This window comes from Hakea prostrata, chromosome 3 (genome assembly GCF_041222555.1).
Source record: "Hakea prostrata isolate BN-2017 chromosome 3, UWA_Hpros_2, whole genome shotgun sequence".
In the NCBI taxonomy this organism is placed as follows: Eukaryota; Viridiplantae; Streptophyta; class Magnoliopsida; order Proteales; family Proteaceae; genus Hakea; species Hakea prostrata.
This window is the reverse complement of record NC_142602.1, coordinates 17,041,853-17,064,204: the sequence shown is the minus strand read 5'-3', so window position 1 is coordinate 17,064,204 and position 22,352 is coordinate 17,041,853. Positions and strand designations below refer to the sequence as shown.

Sequence of the window (22,352 nt, the reverse complement as noted above, 5' to 3'; positions counted from 1 at the left end):
TTTTTTCAAAAGCACAATACCAGTTATGTTGTGTTCATTATGCTTTAAATAGGTAGGAGGCAAAAAATTGAATGAAAAACATATCATATAAGGATCAAAACCTTCTATCAAAACTTGGGTCAAAATATTCCAAGTTTTGACAAAAGTTTTGTTTAAAGCCAGCATATCTCACTTTTGACCTTGTCGAAATCAGCCTAAAAACCAAGATTCCGATCCTTGGTTTCAACAAAAAGAAGGGCACCAACTTTGTGGGGTGTATATGTTGCAAACCACAAGACAAATCCTGCCTACTTTATAGGGGGTGGGATTTCAAACAGTGGGCACCCCCCCAATCTTATTTGGAAATGGTATTTATTCCATTCCCTTAATGCAAAACACACGCACATCACATGTCCTTTTAGGTACATATTCTTTCTACTCTTAGGTGCTTAGTGAAAAGCAAAATCTTGAAATATGATTTAAATCCTGGTTTTATTTAATTCATATTATGGAAAGAAACATTCGAGGGACATACAAAAAATGCCAAAACAGAAAACCAAAAATGCTACTCTATTGTGTGCAATTGATATTATTTGCTATTTCTTTCAAATAAATATGCTTTTAATTAATCTTACATCCATTATAAACTAAAGGGGAAGCGTGTAAATACCCAGAAATTAGAATTAAATTTAATGTTGAATAAGAAAAATGTCCACTATAGTACTGTTGGAAAACGCTGTCATAAGAAACTTGCTGCCAAAAAAAAAACAATCTTGGATATTAACTTTATGGCAAAGACTTTAGGATAAGTTGTAGAAAAATGGAGTGTAAACGGTGTAGCTTTGGTTAAAAGAGGACTGGAGGTGGGTTGATATAACTGTTGCAGGACTGAAACTTGTGATGTTTCAATTACAACCTGTAGCGATCATTATGCAGATCCAGCACTAAATTGGGCCCTTGTCCATAGGAATAAGCCTTGGGTTGCATCATTTGGGTTTGGACCCTTTGATGCAAGGTTTATTTGGTAATGGACCACCCTGAGCTTAAAATATGAGTATCAACGTTCTGTTCAAATGTGGGTCCATTAATTATTTTAGTTTCTCTTTTAGAGATTGAACCAGTTCAGCCATGATTTAATGTAAATTTTTTTTTTTTTGGTTAATTAGTTTATTTTAGAGGTCGTGTTGTAGGGGTGCAAGTTTGGCCCTGGCGGCCCTGACCCGCCCTATGCCCGCCCTGAGCCCGAATAGGGCTTGGGCTAAAGATTTTGGCCCTAAGGGCGGGTTAGGGCCAAAATATTCTGGCCCTGAACTAGGGCCAAGGGCGGGCCTGGGATTACTCTCTGGCCCGCCCAGCCCATCCCGGCCTGTCCCTAATTTTTGGCCCTGACCCAGGCCCTAATTTTGGCCCCGATTTTGGCCCTCGATCTTGGCCCCGACCCGGCCCAATTTTGGCCCCGATCCTAGCCCTGATTTTTTGGCCCCGATCTTGCCCTAATTTTGGCCCTGATCTTGGCCCTGATATTAGCCCTAATCCTGATCCTGGCCTTGATTTGAGTCTAAAGACTCTGGACCCTCCACCCACATGGAGAGGAATTAATTGTAATACATATGGGTGGATACTTGACACGTGTCAAATTTTAAAAACATGATCATGTTTTGTAGAAAATTAATAAAAATAAATTATAACCTCATTACCAATGTAATAAGCATCTATTTGATTTTGGCCCTGATCCTGACCTTAATTTTGGCTCTAATCTTAATATTAATTTGACGATGATCATGTACTACAGTACTAGATTTTTACCCTGATCTTTATAGTAACATTGATATGAATCTTGATTTTGACATTTAGTCACTTTGATCATATTAGACTAATAATTCACTTTTTATATTATTTTAAGGTAATTTTTATTTTTCCAACAAAGTCATTTTTAGTTCAATAAAATATTGATTTTGTTTTTTGACTAAGGCGAGATAATATATTATAAATAATAAAAACTATTACAAAAGGAATTAATATCTAACAAATCTATACCCCAACTTCTCATCATGAATATCTAACAAATCTACTGTGATATTTCAAAAGGGAACCGGCTCCCCCTGGGGGCCGGGAAGGGACTTCCGGCAGCCTTACCCCTTTTTAGAGGCGATTCGACCCGGACCTCCGGCGCACAATGGAGGGACTCCACCATCGTGATATTTCAAAATTTTTTATTAAAAACATATAGCTATGTTTGTAACTAAAACATCATTTTCTTTAACTATGAAAAAAATACTTTTTTTTGTAATACTAAATTATCGTTGATTTACTTGTTAACAAGGTTTTGAATATGATTTTTTTTGTATTGAATAAAGATATCAATTTATTGAACAGTTGTGAATGAAAACATACCTACCTACGGCTTAAGTTCTTGACTTTGAAGATAAAATTTTCATTTATCAGATTTCTTTTGAATTCTGAATCTCTGATGTTTCTAAGTTTACAAAAAGAGTTTGTGTGACATTCTCTATAATTTACTTGACTTTCAAATATGCCTAAATTTAATTACAATTCTTCTCTCTACTTATTCTATTTCATGAATAATTTTAACTCTTTGCTACTGGAGAAAAACCAAAGGAAAAAACAGAATAAAAGAGAGAGATAAACTTGAGTGAAAGACAAATTGGAAATTTGGAATGAAGTTTGACCATTGTCTTAGAAGTTAGAAATTAATTGAGAATTGAGATAAATCTTTTTCTTTTTCCCTTCGAGCTTACATATAATAACCATAATTTTCATCGAATAGCAAATTAAAAAACCCTAGAAATTTGGATTTCTCTATTTCTCTAAAATCTAAATGGGTATAAATAGTTAAATACATATTGAATATAAGTTTTGGATTATTTGTTGACATCTTTACTATTTTATTTTCCAGAACTGAGTTTGGAATTTAAGAATTTAATTACTTTAATATGTATTTTAATTACTACCTATCTTACATTTGATATTTACGACCAAAGATATGGCCAATTAAAGCTAGGGACAAGGCCATTTAGGGCCTGGGCCAATTAGGGCCTAGGCCAATTAGGGACTGGGCCAATCAGGGCCAGGGACAGGGCCAATTAGGGCCTGGGACAGGGCCAATTTGGGCCAGGGACAAGGCCAATCAGGGCCAGGGACAGGGCCAATCAGGGCCAGAGATAGGGCCAATCAGGGACAGGGCCAATTAGGGCCAGGGACAGGGCCAATCAGGGCCAGGGACAGGGCCAATTAGGGCTAATCAGGGCCAATTAGGGCCAACCTATCCCGACCCGGCCCAATTAGGGCCAATTAGGGCGGGAATGGGCGGCGGCCGGGGCTGGGCCAAGGACAATAATCATTGGCCCTGAACTAGGGCGGGAATGGGCTCAAATTATACCATATAGGGCTGGGCTTGGGATTGCAAAAGCCCGGCCCAGCCCGGCCCAGTTGCAGCCCTATCGTGTTGTAGTGGTCACTTAAAAGTCAATTGACTTAATTAGTATGTAGGTTAACTCAAGGTGGATTTTGTTGTCATAAGAGTTAGCTTTCATTTGTTATTTAGGACTTTGTAATGCGCTAATCAAAGCCTTATTTGAGGGTATAAGTTATAATTGGACTTATCAGTTTTGCGGAGTACAATTTGGCGTCTTTCTGTGTGAGGAATGCTTCTAGTGTTTAAAACCTAGATTGCTGAGCTGATGGCGTACGTGGTTTATAAAAGCCAAGAGGGGAGTGGTGTTATTGGTTAAATTCATAACTTCAGTATTGGCTGTGGAATCAGCCTTCTGTTTATGGACCTCCTGTACAAGTTGCTGCCATTGGAGAACTGCAACCTAAAAAGGAGATCAACAACCCAACCGCCTTCTTTCCCTCTTTTTTTTATTTTTTTTTCCTTAGGTTTTCTTGATCACAAGAAACCTTATCCGAAACCTTATCCGAAACCTTCAACTCCTTAATTTCTGCATTCTTTTTTTGTCAGTTGTTGTCCAAGTTACAGCCCTAGATTCCCCTTATTGAAGCCTACATTTGATCAAAATTGGAGTCCATTCCTGTTGTCCAAAACCTAAATCAGCACTTGTTGAATTCAAGTAGATTATGCAACCCCAAAATCGAGAACCTAGTTCTACGAGGATCCTTCCGTCTGTTCCAGATTTGGAGTGTCATCTTCATTTATCATTCCCGATGTAAGCTCCAACTTGTGGAGGAATCATACCACAGCAACCCTGTTTCTTGGTTGCCCTGCCATCTCCCTAAACCCTGTTGACTTAAGAAACATATGTCAAACCACTAGATTTGTTTCGAACTTGGAGCAGTCTTTTGTTGACCCATTCCCTGCACACCCTCCCTCAGCCAGAGAATTCATCCCATAACATTTGAAGAGCTATGCCATAGCAAACACTAACAATTTGTCAAACCCTTTTTACCCCTTGGTTCTTAGCTAGATCTTGGCTATCAGTCCTCAATCCTATTGAGGCTACATCATATTGAAGAAGAGAAATCAGTTCAGACTTCAGAAAGGGGGTGGGGGTGTGTGTGTGTGTGTGTGTGTGAGAGAGAGAGAGAGAGAGAGAGAGAGAGAGAGAGTGAGAGAGAACATACGTATAAACAAACTGTAAATAATAACAAAGTACCCTAAACACTCGTAAGTGGTGCTAATCACTCCTCACTTCTGGAGCACATAGTCACCCATGTCCAGCTTGAAACAACTTTTACAGAAAGCAGGACTGAACATACTCAACATGTCTCTCAAGTCTCAACGGATCTGCAATAGACACTAACCGAATGTCAAAACAAAATTTTCTTTATTGCATTTTTGACAAAATGATGATCATCCTCAGTGTGTTTGGACCTTCTTTGAAACATTATGTTAATAAAAGGGTTCGAGAACTCAATCTTGGAGGCATACAGCTGTCCAAAAAACCGAGATATAATGACATCTCAGCAAGATATCTGAGATCCCGGTCAAGTTCGAGTGAGCTAGAGTTTTGACCTTCATCTCATCTTGATATCTCAAAATTCTGAGATACTACTGAAATCTCGGCGAGTTCTCAAACCATGATTGGCATTGGCAATAGTGATGGCAGCTTAGTTCTCATAAAACACCCTCTATTTGCTTAGTAACTGAAAACCCCAACTATTTAAGAGAGGATTTCAACCACATGAGTTCTGCCTTTATACTTGACCTCAACACTCAACCTAGCAATTCGTTTGTTTCTTGCTTTTACATGTGACAAGATCGCCACCAATATAAGTACGTTAATGCGTGATAGAACTCCTATTGCCATCCACTCTTGCCCAGCCTGAATCAGAGTATCCAACTTGACGTGACCTAGATTTTAGGGTTTGAGGTGCAATCATCTCCTTAAAATTAGGGTTACTCCAGGATTCTCTCCTTTTGAACCAGCAAATAAAGAATTAGTGTTTGGGAATTCAGGGTTGTAAAGAGTCTAGATGGGATGGGTCTGACGGTGATATTTGGGAAGTTTAGGGTTTGCGGAAAGCTCAATCAACAAAACCTAAGTGGGTTGGGGGTAATTGGATGGATGATGTTAGGGTTTTACCTCTATAATCTCAGATGCATTGTGACTACCTACCGACCAAAAAACCTAATACACGGCCAAAGTAATCACCTTAGAATCCTGAGAACAATTAAAAACTGAATGGTCAAAATAAAACTATGGGAACCCTGACCAATTGAAACCAGACTGAACTCATGGTTCAAAGTAACCTACCATATTTGCCGACACAAATAACTGATATGTTTCTTAATTCTAAAGTTACCAATATGTTACCTGAAAATTGTGGTATCATTAAGTAAGAAACCATGTATCATACGTTTGATACAATAACATGTCTCCTCAAATTATCCTTGCACTACGATATCTGATACCGATATTTTAAACCTTAACATATCAGTCTAGGGTTAAGTTGACTGTTTGAATCATAAGTTGCCTTTTGAAATATAAGTTCTATTAGCATTGATGTGAACCAGCATCTAAGGTATAGTCGATTGGAAATTGCCCTAGAACCAAGCTCACTCCTGGATCCTCTTCCCTGAGAATCAGCAGTCTTATAGGGCTAAAAATACCTTCTGCATAGGGTTTTTGTAACAGTAAATAGGTGCTAGGGCTAGGTTAGGGTTAGAGTAGGTCTCGGCCAGGCTTAGCATTGTGGCACTTCAAGGTTTCAAGCTTCATTGCTTGCTGTAATTGAGATTTCAGAACTGAATTTTATAGTTTAGGGTTTTGAATTCTACGGCTTTGTTAGGAATCAGGGTTCCTAGGGTTTGGATCAAGTTAGGGTTAAGGTCGACTGTCACTTAGGTTTTAATGAATCTAATTCTTAGAGGGTTTAAGGCTTGGGTGAAAGGTTGAAGAGATTTAAAAGATTGAAAATTATAGGGTTAGGGTTTCTAATGAAGATGATGGATTTGCAGAAATGTCTTGGGTTTTAGGTGAAGGAAAGGGGTGGGGTTACCAAGGGGATGGGGAACCTGATCCTGGGAGGGTTAAGAGATTGGGGTTAGGGTTTGGAAGATGTAGGTGTTCTAGGGTTGGGAAGTATTCTGGGTTTACTAAGCTGCCACAGATTAGAGAAGAAGAAAAGAACAGGAGCAGGTGAGGGGGAGGGGCTGTAACTAATACTGAACTAGGAGTAGATCTTGGTTTCTTGCAAGGACTGGAACAAACCTAATGGATTCCTTCACAAATTAGGAATCCTAACCAAGACTCTCTAGTACTTGCAAAATAAGGGCTCAAATTCAAAAATAAAAAGTAGATCTAGGGTCCCAACATGATGGACCGATGACACCCTAACTTGGACTCAATGAAATCTTTTCAAAATGACCAAAATACCCCTGCCGGGCCGTCGAGTTTAGGGGAGCAACCCTAGGCCCCATGCTGACCCTGGAAATGGTTTACATCAAGCATTCTCCTCTTCAACAATGTACTCAGGAGATTTCTTTATGTGTAGTTTCACTCGTAAATCACCATGTAAGAAATAAGACACCAGTTGAGTGATCAGCAGGTGAGAAGGTCTCGAGGTAATCCTTTTGAGTATAATAGCCAATGATTGTTCACAGTATTCAATCATCATTCACAGTTAAAGAAATTGGAAAATGGATAGAATTGAGTCGATCAACAGGTTTGAAGCTCTCAAAGTATAACCCTTTGCTTTTGATTTGAGCCACTTGACAAACCTATCTTGATTATAGTTGTCACGGCGATGAGGCGATGCAAGGCGGTTTAGGTTAGTTGAGGCGATGAGTAGACGAGGCACGCTCCAAGGTGCTTTTGAGCTGGTTGAGGTGTTTCAAGGCATTTTAAGTTTTGGCTATGATTTTTAATGAACATGTATTATGGAAAAGAAAAAGATCATACTCTAGTCATCCTATATGGCATATATTGATGCATTCATCTGTCTTGATGATAATTTAGCTTCTATCCTTTTCTTTTCTTTTTGGGTAGAAAATGAAGCTTCTATTCTGAAAAAAGACGAAACAGTAATGAAGAAAATTGGTTTTTCAGCAAACAAGGTCCTAGGTAGAGATCATTAGGCTTCAACATGCTATTTTTTAGATTGGAATAGGTTACTAATTATGGATCATTAGGTTCTAATTGCCAATTGATTCTCTGCCTTCAATTTGGCATCATTGATTTGGTTTTTAAAAAAATAAATTAAATTTTCAGAGAGGCTGTCACCTTGGGGTCCAAGGAGACTCAGACCCTCTTATGACCTAAAAATAAGGCGACGGTCGCCTTACGACCCTGGAGGGCGCCCGGACTCCTTAACAACTATGCATCGGATGACTCGAAACCCTGGAAATATATGAGTATCTGATTATAAACAGATACTTGATGGAGAATCCCCCCACAGAAGTGGTAGTATTGGTGGGGTTTAACTGACCTCAACCTTGAGGAGGTTTATGTGCATTCTGAAAAATTTATAACCACTGGCTGGGAAGATCCCAATTTATCAGTTACAAATTTGTTTGCACTTCTGCCTTGCGACCAAGATTGCTTGGGATTACCAGGGACAGAGAAATGCACCACCATACAACCAAATTCTGATCCACAACACCATTTCATGGTTCGGCCATCTTACATCCACAGAGAACTACCCCCTTGGAAATTGTATTTGCACAATACCCAATGAAGATTTTACTGCCTCTTATGGTTTTAGACTTCTCGTGCTTCAGTCTTTGATCATACAAAGTTACAGGGCAAGGAATTTGCCCATATGTTAGTCCGGTGTCTCTTAGTTGTATTGGTTGACCCTCATTATAGTAGTCAAGTCCTGTCAAATAATGTTTGAAAAATGGGACTGGCTGTCAGATTGTTCTGTTCTAGTACTTTGTGATCCAAAACATATAAAATGTTTGCAATTCCAGGTACTAGTATATATTTCTCAGAACTCCATACTGAAGATTTGTAATTCAGTTGAATCTCTATTATCCTTCACAGCTATACTAGTATTTTATTGTAAAAATGAATTGTAATATGGAACTTATGTAGAGATGTAACTCTAGTAAAAACCCATCTTCTATTTGATGACAAAATGCGCTGATGATTGTTGCAGAGCGGACTGGTTGTTATTGATGGTTGGCTAAAACTAACAGCACCAGCCCAAATTGCTGTTCTGTTCAAGGAACTAAGGTCAACACTGCATTCTGTTCTGAAAGAGCTGATCAGAAAGCCCGAGGTGTGTGACATTTACTTCTATTTACATTTTCTAGGTGGTTGGGTGATTCCACAGTTGGTACTTGGAACTTGGAAGTAGTGCACCTGATCAGAAGGGACTAGATTGTTGAGTTAGCAAGTTTATTTTTGCACTCTTGAGGGCTGTGGCATGCCAATCCTCTGGCCAATGAGATGGCTAACGGGGGAGCTTATGGTAGCTTATGCATAGCCTTTGTCTAGCCTTCAAACTTTGCTGCCACTGCTGTTGTCCATACACCACTGAGTACCATCTGTTGTTTCCTTTCTGTTAAAATCCTCAAATTATCTGTTTAAAAAAAAAAGTCATCACGATGGAACTTATGATGATGGAAATTTGACTGCAAAAGTATTGCATTGTTCATAAATGGGGATTGGAATCATCACTTGTCACAGGTTTTTTTTTTCCATTATCCTTCCCAACCCCCAACCCCCCCCCCCCTTTTCTCTTTATTCTGTTGTAGCATGTATAAATAATTTGAAGTTATTTTATAATATCCACTTGCCACAACTTGAAATGATGATTGATCATTATGGGTGGAAATCATGTTTGTTTTAGGTCTTACCTACTTTAGCATGACAACCATATTTCAAAAACTAGCTGAAATTTCTGTGACATCAATGAGGCTATGATGAATTAACAGGCAAATGAAGGAATCAACACTGTTTCAATCAAAATTTCGGTAATATCAAAGTGCACTGTTTTGAAAAATTATCAGTTATTTCAATCTTTGGCCTACCAAAATAGCCAATTGTAATTCACAGCAAATTATGCACTCTCAGGGTGAAATTTCTGAGTCCAAAACAAGACAGAATTATGGCTAAATCAACCTTCTATGGCACTTTTATCTAGGCTTGTCTGATATTTTACCGATATTAGTTTTTGCTGTTCCTTTCTCTTTCCTTCAATCTAAACATGATTGGGCACACTCTCTTTCTCTCCAGACAGCAACTGTGGTTGACAATGAAGTTGTCAGATCCATAATTCATCTGTTGTTGGAAGAAAACAATCCCTCAAGTATCTCTTACTGAGCAACAAGGTATGGCTTCATTTTTCCATTCCCATGATAAACAAAACTGGCTCCCCTTTGCAAAATAGCTACATAAACATTTTTGGCATTCCATGTACTTGTTTTTGTTGAACAGGCTGTTGTCTATTCTGCACTATTTAAAATATCTGTTGTATGGTCAAATCCAGCTTAGCCACCCCAATGAAAATATTTTGTTTGGAAAGAAAATAAGAAAAGGAAGTCTATCATAATTGTTAAGAAACAAAAAATTACAACTTTAGTAACTTCATAGCTCCTAAAATAGAAAATTCTGAAAATAGAAACTACCACCAAAATAGAAACTATGCTTTCTAAAAACTCCCAAAACTTATGTAGCAAGACTCCTACATTAGAAATAAAAACTATGCAGTTTTTACTGTTCACGTGAACAGTAACATGAACAGTAAAATAGTCCAGACTTGCATATACTTCAACACTCCCCCTCAAGCTGGAGTGTACACAAAGAAAACTTCAGCTTGCACAATAAGAATAAACTTGAAAGGTAGCACCAATCTTGAATCGTGTAGCAATGGCAGACGTCAATAAACACTGAGAAAACTTCACCCAGGAGATAATCAACACAAACTTAAAAAAAACTTTAATAATTCATGTCAATAGAACCATCCAATAATAAGAACAATCGACGATGTTGAAGACGAACAAAGTCCATAAGTATAACAGGATCAAAGATACTGTCCATATAATGCCGGTAGTGGGAGAAATATCCACACTAAATCTTCAAAATTGCAACTCCAATGTCCATAAGTATAACAAAATCAAAGACACCATCCACATAATGCCGGTAGTAGGGAGAAATATCCATACTAAATCTTCAAAATTACAACTCCAATGTCCATATAAATGTTCACAAGAAGGCAAGTAATAGGCAAAGTATAGGTAGGTAAAAGGCAATATTGATTACTTTGGACCAAGTAGGTAGGTAAAAGACAGTATATGTTACTGTGGACCAAGTACGTAAGGTAGTATGGGTTACTATGGACCAAATAGATAAGGTAAAAGACAATATGGGTTACTGTGGACCAAGTAGGTAAGGTAAAAGATAGTATGGGTTACTGCAGACCAAATAGGTAAGGTAAAAGACAGTATAAGTTACTGTGAACCAAATAGATAAGGTAAAAGACAGTATGGGTTACTGCGGACCAAATAGGTAAGGTAAAAGACAGTATGGGTTACTGCAGACCAAGTAGTTAGGTAAAGGACAATATAGGTAAAGACATGTAAGGATATCGTTGTAGAATGCCATAAGTTGAGGACAAAGATCTTCACAAATAATATCCATCAGCACATCTTGAGTAAATATAGTATAAGGTACCATTCTCCCCCTCACGTGTAGCATTACACGTGGACAATTAATGATGACCAGTGACAAGCATCTTAAAGTATGAACACAAAAGAAACCCAAGAAGGAAACGTAGCAGCCACAGAGCAGTGTATTATTCACCAATAAAGTTGATCAAGCAGCAGAAAATCGTCTCACAAGACAAAGTTTTGTGCACCAAGGGGAAAAAAATTCTGGACCACCGCTAACCCTTAAGCAGAAGCAAATTAGATCAGAAAAAAAAAATATATTAAACCAGCTTGGAATCTCAAAATTGCAGTAGTCGTTGCAACAATCCACTCGGAAGAAGTGCAATAATAGTTGCTGCAGTAGCAGATAAAATCAGATCTCAGACCATAGCAACAAACTTCTGCTAGATTTGAAACTCTAACATATCTCGATATGAAAGAAAAATAGTCCTCTAGGTCTTTGTAGAAGTATTAGATAAAAAGAAGGCTAAACTTGATTCTGAAATGAACAACGGAAGAAGTAGTAAAGCAAGAAGGTAGCAGCAGAATTTTTCAAAAGAGAGAAATTCAATGAAACAGGGGTACTAGTATACGACTTGCAACTAAACTTATAGCACAAACAATGGAAGAAAAGAGAGAAGAAGAAGAAGAGAAGAGAAGAGAGATGAGGAACCAATAGAAGAGGCCTGTGATTCTTGCTTAAGAGTCTAGAATCACAGAGCCCTTTTATTTATAGCTTCTAATGAATCTAATACAACTTGAGAGACAAGTAATTGTCCTCTCGAAAAAAGGAAACAAAAAATTACAGCTTTAGTAACTTCCTAGCTCCTAAAATAGAAAGTTATGGAAATAGAAACCAACACAAAAATAGAAACTATGCTTTTTAGAAACTACCAAAACTTATGTAGAAAGACTCCTACATTAGAAATAGAAAGTAGAGTAGCATCACTAACATCATACAAACAGATTTTACTGTTCACGTGAACAGTAAAAATATTTTTACTAATCACGTGAACAGTACCGTGAACAGTAAATATCATATTTTACTGTTCACGTAAACAATACCATGAACAGTAAATATTTCAAAGTGCATATACTTCAACACTCCCCCTCAAGCTGGAGTGTACACAAAGAAAACTTCAGCTTGCATAATAAGAATAAACTTGAAAGGTGGCACCAATCTTGAATCGTGTAGCAATAGTAGACATCGATAAACATTGAAAAACTTCACCAAGAAGATAATCAACACCACCTTAAAAAAAACTCTAATTCTTCATGTCCAAAGAACCATCCAATAATGAGAACAATCGACGATGTTGAAGACGAACAAAGTCCACAAGTATAGTAGGATCAAAGACACTATCCACATAACTCCGATAGTAGGGAGCAATTTCCACACTAAATCTTCAAAATTGTAACTTCAAAGTCCATATAAATGCTTCATAAGAAGGCAAGTAGTAGGTAGGCAAAAGGCATTATCCACGTAATGCCGGTAGTAGGGAGAAATATCCACGCTAAATCTTCAAAATTGCAATTCCAATGTCCATATAAATGCTTCACAAGAAGGCAAGTAACATGTAAAGTATGGGTAGGTAAAAGGCAATATTGATTATTATGGACCAAGTAGGTAGGTAAAAGACAGTATAGGTTACTGTGGACCAAGTAGGTAAGGTAAAAGACAGTATGGGTTACTGTGGACCAAGTAGTTAAGGTAAAAGACAGTATGGGTTACTGTGGACCAAGTAGGTAAGGTAAAAGACAGTATGGGTTACTGCGGACCAAGTAGGTAAGGTAAAAGACAGTATGGGTTACTGCAGACCAAATAGGTAAGGTAAAAGACAATATAGGTAAAGACATGTAATGATATCGTTGTATAATACCATAAGTTGAGGACAAAGATCTTCACAAATAATATCCATCAGCACATCTTGAGTAGATATAGAATAAGGTACCATTCTCCCCCTCACGTGTAGCATTACATGTGGACAATTAATGATGAACAGTGTATTATTCACCAATAAAGTTGATCAAGCAGCAGAAAATCATCTCACAGGACAAAGTCTTGTGCACCAAGGGAAAAAAATTCTGGACCACCGCTTACCCTTAGGCAGGAGCAAATTAGATCAGGAAAAAAATATATATTGAATCAGCTTGGAATCTCAAAATTGCAGTAGTCGTTGCAGTAATCCACTCGGAAGAAGTGCAATAACAATTGCTGCAGTAGTAGATAATATCAGATCTCGGACTATAGCAAACTCTAACAGATCTCGATATGAAGGAAAAATAGTTCTCTAGGTCTTTGTAGAAGTATTAGATAAAAAGAAGGCTAAACTTGATTCTGAAATAAACAACGGAAGAAGTAGTAAAGCAAAGAAGGTAGCAGCAGAATTTTTCAGAAAAGAGAAACTCAACGAAACAGGGGTACTAGTATATGACTTGCGACTAAACTTTTAGCACAAACAATGGAAGACAATACTTAGGTCTTGCAATCCGAATTATGGGCATATCTTTGCAAGAATCAAGAGGAATCCCAAGACATCAGTATAGTGCAGATTGAACTTCATATTTGCACACACAAAAAAGGGTAGTAGCAGCCTTAGTTGAATCAAATAGGTAGACATATCCCCAAAAAGCTTAGGGCCTTTTTGTAGTATTAATACATAGATACTTGGTGCTTCAAAAGTTAAAGAAGGACAACCATGCACAATTACTGCAGGGAAGGTTGGGGCTACCCTAGATAAGAAAAAGGAAAAAAAACTGGGCAGCCAAGAGAGAGAAAACAGTCCCTAGGTTGATTAAACTTGCTCTGATGCCTTGTTAGGAAACAAAAAATTACAACTTTAGTAACTTCCTAGCTCCTAAAATAGAAAATTCTGAAAATAGAAACTACCACCAAAATAGAAACTATGCTTTCTAAAAACTCCCAAAACTTATGTAGCAAGACTCCTACATTAGAAATAGAAACTATGCAGTTTTTACTGTTCACGTGAACAGGGGGATGAGCGATACGCTCCCGATGCTTTCTGCCGGTGATCCCCCCCTGTGATCATGGCCGCCCCTGTTTCTTCCGGTGATCCCCTTGTTTCTCCCTCTCCTCCCCCTCCCCTCCTCCCCGCCCACCACTCTCCCAAGCCTTGGAACTCCCTTTTCTCCAACCATCACAATCCTCCCTCTATTGATCTTGACCTTACCTTCATCCCCTCCACCTCTTCTGAACCCTGTCTGGTTGCTCATTGTCCCTCCGCCTCCACCGCTGTTAGTATCCAGAGATGGTCCTCTGCTTTTCTTGGCCAGTTTCTTGGCCCCCCTCCCCCGTTCGCCATTCTAAAAGCTTCACCCTCTAAACAATGGAAAGCCCAAGGAATGCTGGACATTCACCAAATCGGCTCCGGTATTTTCTTATTTAAAATCGACTCCCCTGACTGTCGCTCTCGTGCTCTTGAGGCTCCCCATGGTTTGTAGGAAAATCACCATTATTCCTTAAACCTTGGACCCCGTCGCTCCCACTCCACAGGGTCGACTTCAGCTCTCTTCCCCTGTGGATCAATCTGCCAAGTCTTACGCTCGAGTTTTGGAACTCCGATTGTCTGAGCGAAATAGGTTCGGCCCTTGGTAAGCCATTGCGTACTGATGCAAAAACATTGAACTCGTCTCGCCTCTCATACGCAAGGATTTGTGTTGAATTTTCCGCTGCAAAAGATCTCCCGTCGAATGTCACCATTGCTGATGATCTTGGGCTCAAATACAGCCAAATCATTGTTTTCGATTGGATCCCTCCTCGTTGTGACCACTGTTCCACCTTTGGTCATGCCTCAATTGATTGCTCCTTTGCGACTCATCCATTTGCAAAGTCCACCGCCCCGGCTCACCCTCCGCCAACAGAAGATTCAAGGTTCTCTACCGAAGCCCTTCTAAAAATGAACACAATTGATGCTCTTGAGTTGGTTTCGATTCCTACTACAGCCGTCGCTACCTCCTCTGTTGTGAATCTGCCGCCGGCTGCCGGACACTCAACTTCGGCAACAAATACTTACCGAAGAAGAAGAAGAAATAAAACTGCTCCCTTACCTGCTTCACTCTGCTTTGCAATATTATTTAAGCCTCTAACATTCCACACAATACAATCAGACATAAAAACAAAGAGGGGGGGGGGGAGAGCAAATAAAGGGGATGGGGTCAGGAGGCAAGTTGATGGGGAGGGCTGGACAATGGGGAGGGCTGGACAAGTTGATGGGGACTCTTCTCCCCAATTCATGCATATCTCCTTGTCCCCTTCTAATTCCAACTCCATCATCTTTCTCACCATTGTCTATGGTTTCAATCCAGACCACGCCTGAGCCCAGTCCGTTGAGTCCCATGGGATTGTGCCATTCGCCCTTTCCTCCTTGTTCCAGAGTGGTGGCCCCCCCCCCCCACATCCCTCTCTCCCCCATTCAGTTCCTTGCTCATGTAAATCAACCATGGGGTGTGGGTGGGGATTTTAATATTGTTCGTTATTCCAATGAGCGAGTGGGTGGTAGTCATCTTAATCATTTAGCGATTGAGGATTTCAACTCCTGTCTTGAAGATTCTTGTCTCACTGATCTTCGTTGGTTTGGCCACTCTCTCTCTTGGCATAACCGGCGTATTGGTGAGGATAGGATTGCTTCGAAGCTTGACCGCTTCCTTGTCAACCATCATTGGCTCTCCTCCTTCCCTGACTCCCATGCCACCTTCTCCCCTCCGGGCCTCTCGGATCATTCCCCTTGCCTTGTCCATTTCTTTCCCCTATCTTCCTTCGGTCCCAAACCATTCAAATTCTTCGATATGTGGACCTCCAACCCATCCTTCCTTGATACTGTCAAGGAAGCTTGGGAGAAGCCTGTTCATTGCCACTCCCTTCCTCTCATTAGTTTTGCCCGTCGGCTTAGGAATACTAAGGAAGCTCTCCGGCGTTGGAACATCTCCACGTTTGGAAACATCTCCTCTAGGGTCTCTGATTGCCGCTCCCACCTCTTGCAAATCTAGGCCAATCTTCAAATTGACCCCCTTAATCCTTCACTTGCGGTCAATGAGAGACTTCTCTCTTCTGAGCTTTCTTCTTTGGTCTCCCTTGAAGAAAACTTTCTCTGCCAAAAAGCAAGGATAAAATGGCTCCAACTTAAGGATTCCAACTCTGCTTTTTTCCACCGTTCCCTCAAGCGAGAAATAACCACAATTCTATTCCAGCTATTCTTTCTAGCAATGGATCTTGGATTCTCGACCCTCCGGGTATCAAAGCTGAGGTTGTCTCTTTCTTCTCCAATCTCCTTTCTCCTCCTCGGTCCTCTCTCCCTCCGCGCCCCCCTTTGCCCCCAGGCTTGATTAACAAAGTTGTTAGTCATCAATCTCTCCCCTCTCTTTTCTCCATTCCTTCCCATGATGAAATCCTCCATGCCATCCGCTCCCATAAATCAAATCGTGCCCCTGGCCCGGATGGATTTAGTATGGGGTTTTTCTCTAGTGCTTGGAGCCTCATTAAGGATGATCTCATTAAGGCTATCAGAAGCTTCTTCCTCAATCCTTCCCAGCTCTCTTCCATCAATCAAACTTTTCTTTGCCTCATCCCCAAAAAGGCAGGCGCCTCCTCCCTTTCTGATTTTCGCCCTATTTCCCTCTGTAATCTCTTATATAAGTTCATTTCTAAAATCCTAGCGAATCGGCTAAAAAAGGTTATGCCTAACCTGGTTAGCCCAAACCAATCAGCTTTCATTTCCGGTCGTAGTATCGCAGATAATATCCTTCTTTGTGCAGAGATTGTCAGGGGGTTTGATAGAGCTTCCCACTCCCCTGTTGCTCTCCTCAAAGTGGATCTCCACAAAGCTTTTGACTCTATTCAGCTGGGATTTTATTAGTGATGTCCTTTTAGCCATGAAATTCCCTCATTTTATCCACTGGATTGAAGTTTGCATCTCCACCCCCTTCTTTTCTGTCATTACTAATGGCTCGCCGGTGGGCTTTTTTCCCTCTAGTGTCGGTATCCACCAAGGCTGTCCCCTCTCTCCCTTCCTCTTTTCTCTGGCTTTGGAGGTCCTATCCCGTCTCCTTCAAGCCAAGACTGATCAACTCTTGATTTCTCCCATCCCTAAGTGTAAAGCCATCAATTTGACTCATCTCGCCTTTGCCGATGATCTCATGATCTTCTCTAAAGCTGACCCCAGATCCATTTCCTCCATCACCTCCACTCTCTCCTTCTTCAAGTCTTTATCTGGCCTTAAAGTTAACCTTGATAAATCTACTCTCTTCCTGTGTGGAGTCTCGGAGCCCCTTCGTTCTAGTCTCCTGAATCTTTCGGGGTTCAAGCCTGGTTCTTTCCCTATTAACTACCTTGGGCTTCCTCTCATTCCGAGTAGGCTCACTCGTCATCATTGCTCCCCTATGTTGGATAACATTCGGAAAAGCCTCCAACTTTGGAAAAGCCGGCTTCTCTCATATGCTGGTAGGGTTGAGCTCATCCGTTCTGTGCTCCAATCTTCCTACCTTTACTGGTGTGGCATTTTCCCGATCCCTAAAGCCATCTCATCTGCAATGGAATCACTCTTTTGTGCCTTTCTATGGAAGGGCCAGGAATCCTCTCGATTCCTTCGTCTCATAAGCTGGTCCAAGGTTTGTCAGCCCAAATTTGAGGGAGGCCTAGGAATCCGTAGGATTCAAGAGGTTAACGCCACTGCTTTGCTCAAACTCATTTGGAAAATCATCACCAAGGATGATTCTATTTGGGTCAATTGGGTCCACTCATATTTTCTCAAATCCAACTCCTTATGACTGTCTCTATCCCCCCTAATCCTTCATGGACTTGGAGGAAGCTCCTCCTTCTCCGTCCCCGTGCTCTTTCGGCCATCACCACCCACATCTCCTCTGGCTCCTCCACTTCTTTCTGGCAAGATCCGTGGCATCCGATGGGTATCCTCCTCTCTCTCTTTCCCGCCCGCACAGTCTATGAATCCCGAATCCCCAAATCCACTTTGCTCTCGGAGTTTATCTCCAATGGTTCTTGGGTCCCTCCCCCGCACTATAGTCTCACGCAAGTTTGGAATTCCCTCCCCCCCCTATTTACCCCCTCCCTCATGATACTATTATCTGGTCCCCCACTTCCAAATCCTTTACTACGGCTTCGGCCTGGAACCTCCTTCGCTCCCCCTCCCCAGCCCCTCCATGGCCTCCTCTAGTATGGTTTAAAGGTCATATTCCCCGTCATTCCCTCACCCTCTGGAGAGCTTTAAACCTAGCCCTGCCAACACAGTCTTTCCTTATTTCCCGCCAAATCCCGGTGAACCCAAATTGTATCCTTTGTTGGAATGGTTTTGAGGACACTGAGCATTTGTTCTTTTCTTGCCCTTTATCTAGTGCCCTGTGGAGAAAAGCCCTTAGTTACATTTGGCCCCGTTCCAGTCATTCATTTGGGTTTACACGTGACTGGTCTTGGATTCTGAGCAAATTCGCAGGTACCTCTATTTGCGATCGTATTGGTAAGCTAGTCTTTGGTGCCACAGTCCATCATCTATGGTGGGAGCGTAATCTCAGGCGTTGGAACTCCAAATCCCGCTTTATTGATACCATTTGGAATGCTATTTATTTTGATGTTTCAGCTAGGATTCCATCCTCTCCCCTCCCCCCGGTTGTTGATTCCCCAAGGAACAGGCTCATTGTTGTGTCCTGGGGTCTTAACTCCCAAACCTCCCCTTCCAGCTGATGTTTGCTCGTGAATTTTGTATTTTTTTTTTCGTCTCTTTAATAGATTATTTATTCATCCAAAAAAAAAACATGAACAGTAAAATAGTCCAAACTTGCATATACTTCAACAATAATAATTTAAAACGGAGGCAATTAAAAGAATTTCAGACTTTCCAAAACTGCAGTTGTTTGTGTAGTTTTTTTTTTTTTTTTTTTTTTTTTTGGTTCTATTTTCTTTGTGTAGTTATTAAGGCGGCAAGACAACCATGATGGTAGAGAGGGTGCAAAAACTAAGAGGTGATCCGACCACCTAGGTGCCCATGGTGCCTAAGGCCACCAAGGAGTCTGGGCACCTATTTGACACTTCGTTTACTATGCTTGACTGTACACATTAAGTCGAACAATTGGACATTTTTAATCCTTTGTTACTTCTGAAAAAGTAACATTCTACATATTTTACTTGGACTCGTGAAGACTTATCATAGTTAGGAAATTATTAGTGATGTAAGATTTCTGGAAAATCCAAAAACAAGTGGATCGCAAGACATTAATTGCCCAAAAATATTGTAGCCAGTTTGTGGTGATAATGTGATATCTGTTTTTCCTTCAAATATCTAGATGACTATAGAGGCATCAAAATGATGAGTCACTCTATAAAATTATGAGAGAATAATTGAAACTAGTTTAAGACAAGTAACCACAATTATGAAGAAGCAATTTGGCTTTTTGCCGGAAAGATCTACACTGGAAGCTATTTACCTTATTAGGAGCCTTATGAAAAGGTATAGAGAGTACAGGAAAGATCTTCATACGGTTTTTATTAACCTAGAAAAAACTTATGATAGAATCCCTAGAGCGTTAATTTGGCAAGTACTAGAGAAAAGAAATGTTGCGAGTAAATATATTAACTTAGTTAAGGATATGTATGATGGTTCAGTGACAAATGTAAGAATGGTGGGAGGACTAGGTAGTGTATTTCCAATTACAGCTGGACTACATCAAGGACCAGCTTTAAGCCTGTATTTATAATGGATGGATTAACCAAAGGCATTCAAGATGAGTTTCCTTAGTGTATGCTTTTGGTTGATGACATTGTTTTTATAGATGAGACGTAAGTAGATATTAATACCAACTTAGAATCATAAGGAGCAACTTTGGAATCAAAAGGTTTCAAACTAAGTAGAACGAAAATAGAGTATCTAGTTTGTAACTTTTGTCCTAATCGAGTTGATGATGAAGTGGTGAAACCTGATTAAAAGGAGATCGCCCGAAGTGATTGTTTTAGGTATCTTAGCTCAATCATATCATAAATAAAAAAGATGATACTTAGGATGATGTTTCTCAAAGAATTAAAAATATGATGGATGAAGTGGAGAGGTGCGTCCAGGGTCTTATGCAATCGACATATTCCTTTAAAGCTCAAAGGAAAATTCCGTAGGACCGTGGTACGACCAGCTATAATGTATGGTGCCGAGTGTTGAGCTTTTAAGAAGCATCATATGGATAAACTCAATGTAGCTAAAATGAGGATGCTAAAAGGGATGAGTGGCAAAAGTAGGAAGGATAAGATAAGGAATGATCATATTCGAGCTGGTATGGGAGTAGTTCTGATAGTTGATAAGCTTCGAGAAAGACGTTTGAGGTGGCATGGTCACGTTCAATGGAGGCCCATAAATGCCCCTATACGAAGAAGTGATTTAATCCAGATTGAAAGAATTAGAAGAGCTAAGGGCAGACCTAAGATGACCTTACGAGAAGTGGTGAGAAAGGACATGCATAGCTTAGGCCTTATATCTAGAATGGCCTTAAGCAGAGCTGATTGGTAGGCAAGAATCCATATAATGACCCCATTTAGTTGGGACAAGGCTTCTTCTTCTTGTTGATTCTCATCTTAAGAAATACTTTATGGAAAATGTTTCCATCACGCTCGTACTCTTGACCCTTTCAGTTAGGCTTGCCACTTTCATTCATTCACCGACTGATGCTTTTTTAGGCTGACCACAGGATAAAGTTGGGATCCCATATATGTTAAATTTTCACGGCCTATTACAACCCTGTGTCCTACCAAGTATGAGTCTTTGCCATTCATTTTAATTGGTCTTGTTAGTTCATTACCTATACTTTCAAACTCTTTTTGAACTTCTCTATTTCCGTTGGCCTGAGATTTTGACATTGGAGGATGATGATATGGACAACAAGTTCGCTAAGGGCCTAGGCAAACTGCCCTGTGGTATTATTAAGGGCTTGATGGAATGGGTTCCAGGTATAGGCATGCTTGAACCCAGCTCCCATTATATTTTTGATATTGTGAAGACAGGCAATGTTTTATCACAACTTATGATACATGCATGAAAGATTGAGAGATTGTTTCCATGGAGTTGCAGAAGGCAGAACAAATTGAGTTGGCTTCGAGTTTGTTCTATGTCTAAAATTATACCACTGATTCGGCAAATTCACAATATTGCTAAGGACCAGTCATAGTGTAGTTAACAAAATTGTTCAGCAATCAAGAAACCACACATTTTGTGTCCCCCCTCAAGCTTGTTGCCTGCCATGTGCTTAATTTTTCACCTTTGTAGAGATAGAATGCAGTATGTTGGGTAGGTTGGCAATTTCCATTGCTTTGTTGAATTTAATATATGCTTCTTCTCATTATATTGGAACCAAGAAAACCATGTAGCATGAATTTTATTTATTTTTTTCCATTTATTTTGTTATGAATAGAAAAGGGTGTAGCAAAGAGATCTTTCGAATAGTTAATTCTTCCTGCAAACGAGTGATTCAATTTGAGCAGCTTTTTTTATTAGGTAGAAATTCCCTGCATCACAATGCTTATGCATCTTGCATACAATGATAGTATCTCTTTGATGTGTAGTAGTAAAACGAGCTGGTAAATGCAGATGAAGGTCCAGACAAGACTTTTATGCGGACTATATCTTGGAGTAACAGTGAAGTTCAGATGTTTCAAGATGATGACAAGATATGGTTGCCACTCTTCAACTGCAGAATTCGGCAAGAAGAGAACTAATATTCAAGATCAAAAACTCCTCGAGAGGGCTTACCAAGATCTTGTATCATGTTTTGAAAGCCTGTTTTGGTGGGTTTTTAAGTGTTTTTCTTTATTTACCCAAAAAAAAAAGTGTTTTTCTTTTTCTTTTTTTTTTTCTTTTTTTTTTCCAGTGTACAGTTTAATTTATAGTTAATAAATACGAAGGCAGTGTTATTTTTTACTAAAATTCGACACAAATTGGTCTTGTTAATTCACACACGCCTGGTTGTATGCTGAGGAAGCTAGAACATGTATTTCACTAATATAAACATGGATGTGGATGAAAATATTCATTGAAATAAACGAACAAATATGAAGTAGTCAAATCTCAATTATAATTCAATTGAAATTTCGAGATTTTGGTAAAATTTGCAAGTTTTTGTCAGGATTCAGTTAACTCGTTTCATTCCTAAAAAATTGAATTGGTCTCACGTTGTGCCTGATTTCCTATGACCCTGCTCAAGATTATGAGATCTCATGAGATGTTGCAAAATGGTCTGGGGTAGGAGCTAGCTGCAAATGCAATATCATGATTTGGTCATCTATTTATAAGTCGCA

General features: G+C 39.7%; 1 protein-coding gene across 4 annotated transcripts in view; it reads left to right on the top strand.

The window, feature by feature from the left end:
- LOC149021266 (RNA helicase family protein) overlaps positions 1 to 22,151 on the top strand; it is a 99,769-nt gene extending 77,618 nt beyond the window's left edge. Inside the window, exons 33-35 of one of the 4 annotated variants that reach the window (XR_016172307.1) lie at positions 8,560 to 8,682; positions 9,642 to 12,645; positions 12,685 to 14,039. Coding sequence is in view for 3 of the 4 variants with exons in the window: in XM_089149523.1 (XP_089005649.1) it covers positions 8,560 to 8,682; positions 9,642 to 9,728 (210 nt within the window). In the remaining variant the exon portion in view is untranslated. Of the gene's footprint in view, positions 1 to 8,559; positions 8,683 to 9,641; positions 14,040 to 21,620 lie in introns of those variants that run through there. The other 3 variants (XM_089149523.1, XM_089149522.1, XM_089149524.1) reach the window with 3 other exon arrangements.
- The last annotated feature ends 201 nt before the right edge of the window (positions 22,152 to 22,352 follow it).